We start from the raw sequence: 8,419 nt of genomic DNA on the forward strand, positions 1-8,419 counted from the left end.
GGCCTTGGCAGGTTTTTTCCCGCCGTTTTGCCTCCGCTCTCCGCCACCTCGTCCCGCTCGAGCTGCCCGCGGTTGGCGCTGTTGGAAACGCGCTTTTCGCCGTTACCCGACCTTCGAAGGCGGCCCCTGGGCCCTGTTTTCCCGGGGAAAAGCCCCTAGCGGCCCTGGGAGCTGGGTGAGAAGGCCGGACCTCCCTCTCCTTCGAAAAAGTTTCTTCCTTGCCCTGCCTGGAAGAGCCGGCTTGAGGAGCCCGGCCGTCTGACATCTAGCTGCGCTACACCGCAGGGAAGGTAGCCCCAGCTCTACCTGGCGCTCAGCTGGCAGCAGGGACCTCGTCTCCAGGGTAGGCTCGCATCTTGCTCAAAGTTCTGTGCTTCCTTCAGAGCCATTTGCTGTGGAGAGTCAGGCTTAGAAACCTGAAGGCCCACGAAAGACGCGCATTCCAAAGTAAATTATTGGCAAGCATCCTTTGTATAAAAGCTTTTCTAATTATTTTTTGTTTCTTGTTAGAACTTGAATAATTTTCTTGTTTGGCCAACAGAGACGGGCAGCTTGGGGGCTGGAACAGAAGGTTGTGTGGACCCCAGAATAGGGGGATACCCTTTTTAGACCCCAGGTTACTGGTGGAGGAAGCCGTTATTGGAAACCCTAATTCCATCCAAGGCAGGAGCATGATGATAAAATTTCAGCGAAGAAACCAAGCTTAAGAAGTGAGATGCGTGTGTGACTTGCGTGTTGGAGAGTAAGTCAGCTGAGGAATCTAAGAAAAAAACTTAATCCAGATGTATTTATGAGATTGAATCATTGTTAGTCTTTCTGAAAGAACAGTCCGACGGTGTTGTCTCTTGTTGCCATGCTCTTTTTGTAGTATCTAGTTATAGCTCTGTTGGGATTTGTTTGCCTCCTAGGTGACCTTTTAAGGGCTGTGATCAAATCACATCTTTTCATTAAAAATAATTAATTTATAGCATGGCACTTACAGAAGTAGTTGTAAAATGCTATAAAAACCCTGCAGTTCCATAATTATTCTTTCACATGTATTAGGTTGTTTTCCTTCCCCTGTAGATTCTGTAAAGTTGTTTTGGTTTGGTTTTTTTTCTATTATGGGGAATATGACCTCATAAATGTTTATTAATTTGTCAAGGGGGAGTGTCAGGAGGACGGAGCCAGGCTCTTTTCAGTGATGTCCAATGACAGGACAAGGGGCAATGGGTACAAGCTGGAACATAGGAGGTTCCACAGAAACATTAGGAAAAACTTTTTCACTGTGAGGGTGACAGAGCCCTGGCACAGGCTGCCCAGGGAGGTTGTGGAGTCTCCTTCTCTGGAGACATTCAAAACCCGCCTGGACACGTTCCTGTGTGACCGACTGTAGGTGATCCTGCTCTGGCAGGGGTTTGGACTAGATGATCTTTTGAGGTCCCTTCCAACCCCTGACATTCTGTGATTCTGTAATACTTAACTGGAAGTGAGCTAGTGAAAAACATGACCTTTTGCATGGGGAATCTGTACCCCAGTCCTGAAAAATCTGGGACAGTGAATTTTAAAAACAATTAAAAATAAAAATTTAGCAGTAATAGTGAACTTTTGGCTGGAATAGTTTGTAATGATGGTCAGTTATACATCATGCATTGCTGTCTCAAGTTTAATGAACTAACTTGCATGAAATATAAACTGAGGATTTTTGAGGATCTAACCAGTTTTCTGGCAATTTTTTTTTTCAAATGGACTTCCAGATTCACGGTACATATTTGATTACAGTTTAACTCTGCCTGTAAGGTTCATAAAAAGATCTTATTTTAAGCCCATGAAAACTGCTTCTGCCTTTCCTTGCAGGATAGTCTCAATGTTATTTCACGTTTTTAACTTCTGGAGCGGTAGTACAGCTACAACGAGGTAACTGTATCCCAGCACCATCCTGTTCTTGAAAACTAGTATCTCTTCCTTCTCTTCCTCTGGAAAGCGGCCCATGTCCAAGTCCTCTTCCATCTTTGCATGCTTTGAGAAGAGGATAAAGATGATGTGTAGTCTTGGACTCCGATTCAATTACTTTCTTTGCATAACTCTGAAATTCATGCTCCTTACAAAGTGCAATAACCTTTGTCTCAGCATCGTAGTCCAAGTCTGCTTGCTTTTCCTGCTGTTTTTTTGCCTGCTTTTCAGCCTGATGAAGAAAAGGGAATAACAAAGGTTAGTAATTCTCTCACAACATAACTATCCCTTAAAACTTACGGAGGGTAAAAGCTTACAGGAGATCTGCAGTGATGTTAGTTTGTTAGTTGATACTTGTCAGATATCGCTCCCCACTTCTCTCCCCTGCCGTCCCCCTCTCATCCCAAAAGAGTACATTAAATAGCTGAGTGAACATCAGCATTAGCTGCTATTCTTTGGTGACCTGCGCAGGAGATAACAAGCAGGCAGCTTGATGGCAAAGGACAGGCTGTGATTGTCATTGCAAACCAGCCTTGACTTGCACCACTGCTCTGGGGCTGGTCCCCAACACCAGCATAAGCAGAGCGTACATGATTTGAAAAAACAAAAAAAACCACATCACGCTTCCTCTTTTCCTCTTGGGCAGGAGCTAGTGCTGTGGTTTAGATTCATGTTTCCTTCTGAAGGGGATAATGGTTACAGATTGTCTCTTTACCATCTGCTGGATCTGAATTTTTTGTACTTCCGTGCTTGCATCACGTTGTCTTTGTTTCTTGGCTTTTTCCATTTCCAAGTAAATATGATTCTCTTCCACTAAGGCATCAAGTTCTCTTTTATCCTCTGCTTTTTCCTCTTTCTTCTTTTCCTCTTTCATCTTCATCTGTATTTTACAAAATATACACGCAAAAAAAGTTAACCAAGAAGACAGCCTGCTAGCCTGGAAGTCCTATCTTTCAGCGAAGGCAGCCCTGTATCAGCACTCGGACAACAACGGTCATTGTGGCTGACCAGGGTCCAAGCTCAGGGTTTTCAGCAGCCCTGGCAGATGTGCACCCAGCGTGGACCCCAGGAAAGATGTCAGTGGACCTGAGGACACATGCTGATGCGTGGCACCAGAGCCACCAGCTGTGATCTGGGCCAGGCTCCTTGGCTGCAGTAAAGCAGAAATAAGGACGGGGTAGGTTTCTTACCACAGTGGCTCTGTGCTCAGCAATAGATTCAATGGCTGCCTTTACTTTGGCTTCTTTCTCTTGGCGTTTTTTTTCATGTTCAGCTTCTTTTTTTGCAATATCTCTAGCAAGACGATTGTCTTCACTCTTTAATGCCACATTCATTTGTGCAGCTAATTGGTGAAAGATTTTGTCCTGGCGTTCCTCTGTTTGTCTGCAGAAGAACGTGAGCTACCATAACATACCAGGGTACGCACCTGTGTCTACCTGAAGCATTACTGCTGCCAAACTCAGCAATCCTGCTTCTAGTCTTCTCTCCTCTTGCCACACAGGCAAGCCCACTCACCCAACTTCTTGATCTCCTTATGTTCATTCTGCTTTTCTTGTTTTGTTTTTGTGGGGTGGGTTTATTTTATTTTACTGTCTGACTTAGCAAATAAACATACCCTGTATTTTGTAATACTAGCTTTCTGTTGCAATAGCTGGATCACTTGGTAAGGAGTCTGCCTGCCGTCTTGCCATCAAGGGAGAAATGTTGGGAGTATTGGCAGAAGCAGGAAGAGAAGGAAGCTCTTAGATTGGCTCAGTGGTATTGTCATTGTCATGCTGTATTCTCAATGTTAAATTGATAAACTGTCTTCCCTTAATAATAACACAATTAATTAATTAATATAGGTGCTTAGTTAAGAAGTCAAATTATTTTTCTTAATTCAACTCAGGGAAATGTAGCTTATGCCCAAAAATACTTTCGATTAGGGTTTTAATTGTCTCTAATTGTTGAGGAGGTGGAGGCTTGGCATGCCACATGGAAAATCACTGTTCCCAACACACTGGTGTTAGATCTTTGTGATTCTATAATCATAGAATCACAGAATGTTAGGGGTTCGAAGGGACCTTGAAAGATCACCTAGTTCAGCCCCCCTGGTCTTTGTACTTTGAAGGGCAGAGAGATCACTCCTCTCCACATCTATTACTAAGGCACTCGTGAAAGATTTTTTTTTTCTCTGAAATGCCCTATTCCCCCTACCAATCAAATATAATTTTTAGAATAACTGTAGCTTGGTCAGTCTGAAAAATTTGAAAATGACTACAGTATAATTTTTAGTTTATTTATAATTCATACTCAAGCTTTGTACCTACCTACGCATTTCAGCTTTTTTCTTTTTTATCAGCTTGGCAATAGTTTCCTTTGCTTTAAAATGAGCTTTAATCCGATCATCTTCTTCCATTTGTTTCTGTTCCTCTACTGCTTTGATTATTTTCTGGTCCATTACATACTCCTGCATGGGCAAAATGGTCCTGACATAAGTGATGAAATTTAAAAAATCTGGGCCTGGGGTAACAACTTAAAAGAAGCACTCTCTGTTCTCTCACTGTTTCTCTCAAAGAAAGAGGAGAGGAAAGGGATTTTCAGTACTTGCACTTACTTCTGCCTCCCTATTTAAACATGCATGAAGAGGAGCAGTAGATAAAAGGAAGGAGAAGGGGAATTAAGCATCGAACAGCTGGTCCTCCAGCCCCTCACCCACACAAATTGCGATGCAACGCAGTGAGCATTACCCCTTGCTCTCATTTACGCACATGGGAGAGTGGGATGTGCAATCCCCAACAACACATACACAAACTGAGCTGTTCCTGGCCCGCCTCTTCCAAATCTATCCCTGGCTAAGAGCTTAATCCAAATCAGACATGAAGAGGAGTTTTCTATACTTTTATTACTTTTCTGTAAAAAAACCAAAACTGTCTTTTGCATGTTCACCAGAATTGTTCTGAGGCATTTCTAGTTTGCATTTAGCAAGATGCCTTTAAAGACGAAGTGAGAAGGCCGCAGGTCTTGACTAAATCTTGACTATATTTCTAAACTTCTCCAATCACAAAGGGAATGTCAAGTTAAAAAGACACTGTTATGTTCAGTCTCAGGCTATTCCTTCTTCCTAGCAAAGAAAAAAGGGTGTAAAACAGCTGGTCTGTGGAACTTAAAGCCAGTTCTCAAGTCAAGGAGAATACCCCTTGATGTCTACGGCACACTTTTTAATCATAAACCAGCCAAAGCATCATGTGCCAATGTCCCTTCAGACAAGAGGAGAGACCTGCCTCTGAGAGGCCTTTCTCAAAAGCACAGAGGAAGGATACACCCTGCAACTGGCAGAGTAGGCCTGTGGTCCAGTGCTGCCGAAGCTTCCAGCAAACCTCCTGCTGGCAGTAGGCCCATGTAGATACACGAATGCTGTTGTTTCACTCCAAGCAGCCCAGGTGAGACAAGCATTTCAAACTGTCTGCTTTCCTGTTACTTACATGATACAGCCTTCGGCGTTCAAGTTTTTCCTGCTGTTCCTTTTCCATTTTTTCCTGAATTTCCAACTGGTACAATCGGTTCAACCTGTCTATTTCTTCTCCTTCTCTTATGGCTTCTAGCTTGGCCAGATTTGCCTGATGCTTGTGCTCTTTTATTCTGAGTTGGAAAAAGGAGTTGAATAAATGTAGGACTGCATGAAGTAATGAACAGGTATAGGTTCTGCATAATGGTAGGCACCTTGCACTGAAGAATGGGATACTCTGAATCGAAGGTGAGTAGAATAACAAGAGGTGAAAAATACTGTAATTTTTTGCAATGAAAGCCCTCAGTCTTCTGACGAGAAATGAGCTTTCGTGGTATGCTCACAGTTTGCAGTCTAGTGGCACCATTGCATTCATAATGCTTTGGCTTGTGTCTGCAGTATCCTCGGTGAACAAATTTCCCCAGAAGTCCCACTATATCTATGCTTCTCCTGGGCATCCAGGCAACAGCTTAACTTGGTAGCGTTCTGCACTAAGTTCTGCGACAATTCATGTCTCGGACCTGGAATATGTGAGACCAGACTTTGAACCCTTCCTCTGCCTCAGGGAATTTGATTCCTTCTACCAGACCACTGGGGCCAGTCCTATAAATACCACTGGGGACCCCTCCATTAGGGTGGGGGATAATGGAGAAAACATGGGGGATAATAAAGTGGGATAACAGAGGTAAGATAGTGAGTAATAGAGAAAGAATGGAGGTGGCAGTGATGCATTTTCTGGAATCTAGTTATGGGCAAATGGAAAATCTAGGTTTAACCTTTTCCTTTTCTGCAACCAAAACTGAGTTAAAATATGCTTTCAGATAAAACTTTTGAATAGCGATTTGACTAAAACTTATTGATGCCTGCCAAAGGCAATTCTATGTGCAGACTCTTGGCAACTAGAAGACACTAGCTATCGCAGCATTTCCCTTTTCTGCAATGTTGTGGCACTCTGGATTTTTCTGTTGAAGTGTCGTATTTGTGAATTTCTTAGTAGGTTTCTGTAAAAAAAACTTACTGAAGAAGAGAGTCTAAGCAAATAATAAAGTAGGGTTACTTTAGTTTAATTATTACTTACTGTTGCAGCTGATCTCTGCGTAACGCCTGTTGATTCATATAACGCTGACGTGCCTCTTCTTGCTCTCTGAGAATAGCTTCTTTACATTCATGTTCCTTTTTGTCATCCTTCTTGTTAACACCTGACTTTAACTTTTTAAATGCAACTTGAGCATCTCTTTCTTTTAGGACCTCAGCAAGTAGAAGTGCGCTCTGAAAGAGAATATTTAATGTAATTTGCATGCTCAGAAGTGTTTAAAAAACATTCAGTACAATTTGAATTTTAAAAATATAAGTTCTCAACAAACATGTAATTGTTTCACTCTTTCGTTCTGATAGTATAGATAGGTTTTTGCACGATCAAGAGCCTCCTTCCGTTTTGCTGCTTGGAACTGTTTTTCCTCCAAGTCAAGTAACTTTCTTTCTTCCTCTTCTCTTTCTTCACGTAATTTTCTGGCTTTAAGTTTCTGTTGTGCCAGGCCCTACAGTGCAGATAAAATTAGAAATCACATTTAAAGGCCAGGGATTAAAAACTTATAAACTATGCTGAAGATGATATACTCAATGTTTGGGTTTGTTGTTTTTTTTTAAATTTAGCATTTTAGCATTAGTTACAAAAATTTAAGTGTTGATGTTTGATGTTAAATGCATTTAAATGGTGTACATATTTAAAAGCAGATGTTAAACAAAGGGACTACAGCTAGAAATGCTACTATGAGTGGTTTTGCATACATGAAAATGAATCTCCCTTTTTTACAAAAGTGTCTTGTACTTACCATAATGGTATCGGGCCAGTCTTTTACAGCAGCTTTGGAGCGTAAGTGCATTTCTTCGCGTTTCTTCTTCTCAGCAAGGACGTGTGCTGCTTCTCTAGCTGCGCTGCCAAGACTGCCCTGAATCCTTTCCCATTCTGCTTTTGGCAATACCATTACCTGACAAAGTTCTACTTCACTTGGAAGAAAAAGTCCATCTAGACATTCTTCCAAATGATGTGGTGCTGTGCAGAGGCAAGAAAAGGTACTGAGATTGCTTGGTATCACAAAATACTACGTTCAAACCCGTGTCAGCATTTGAATTCTTGCATAGCAACAACACTAACTTGGCCTAGTATTAGTTACTTGCCCCATACTGTAGCTTAACTGTAGCCAGTGCAGGTACGTGGGCTATGGCACCGACGTAACCATGTACGTGTCCCCTTGTCTGTTCGTGTGCATGTACAGGTTTGGCTTGTGGTAACTAATGCTCTCCAGGCGGTGCTTGGGCATGATTCTGAGACCAGCAGGGACCAGGGAGCATTCCCTAATGGAAAAGAGAGTACTGGTAAAGCCGTTCTGCTGGATGGATGAGGCAACAGTTTGGGCACAGGCCGTGCCTTACCACCCTTGTCCTGCACGTTCATCCTATTTATTAAAATTGAGCTGATGTAAAACAGTTGATTGGTTCATTGGAAAGATTAGCATTTTTTTGTTGTATTAGGGTTATGTACACATTTGCCTGCATAGATACAGCTTTTCTAGGTGACCGTTAGTTTTTGTGAAATGCCTATCAAACTGTCACCAGTGTTTCTGAAGGAAGTGGCACTCTGCACCAAGTGGCACCGTTAGAAATTCTCGTTCATCTGCTTCGCAGCAGGCTGACATGCCGTGTCTGGAACGTTAAGGAGGCTTTCTCTTACAGTGACACTCCTGCCAAGGTCTGGTTTTCAGGTGCAGTTGCTCGTCCCTTGTTTTACGGTGGGGACCAGGCCTGACCTCCTCCCTGTGCCCAAGGCTAAGCCAGCCCTGCCGCAACCAACCGTGCACTGCTCCCTGCAGCTCGGGCACCGCCGGGCACCCAGCTCTTCTCTGCCTTCAGCTGTTGGGTCGCGCTGTACCTCACCGGCTTCGGGTTAGTTCGTTCTAGGTCACTCAGAGGGACCAACCTCCCGCCTTGCTCTCTGCAGCT

General features: G+C 43.1%; 1 protein-coding gene across 1 annotated transcript; it reads right to left on the reverse strand.

The window, feature by feature from the left end:
* Positions 1-1,849: 1,849 nt before the first annotated feature.
* Positions 1,850-7,472, reverse strand: CCDC173 (coiled-coil domain containing 173; the record flags this gene model as incomplete). Its single annotated transcript, XM_009872620.1, has 8 exons — positions 1,850-2,164; positions 2,648-2,812; positions 3,123-3,315; positions 4,242-4,381; positions 5,397-5,553; positions 6,498-6,688; positions 6,784-6,957; positions 7,252-7,472. Coding segments are annotated over 8 exons (1,556 nt in total), but the record flags the coding sequence as incomplete, so codon positions are not given.
* Positions 7,473-8,419: the final 947 nt, after the last annotated feature.

This window comes from Apaloderma vittatum, unplaced genomic scaffold (genome assembly GCF_000703405.1).
Source record: "Apaloderma vittatum isolate BGI_N311 unplaced genomic scaffold, ASM70340v1 scaffold17427, whole genome shotgun sequence".
NCBI lineage: Eukaryota > Metazoa > Chordata > Aves > Trogoniformes > Trogonidae > Apaloderma > Apaloderma vittatum.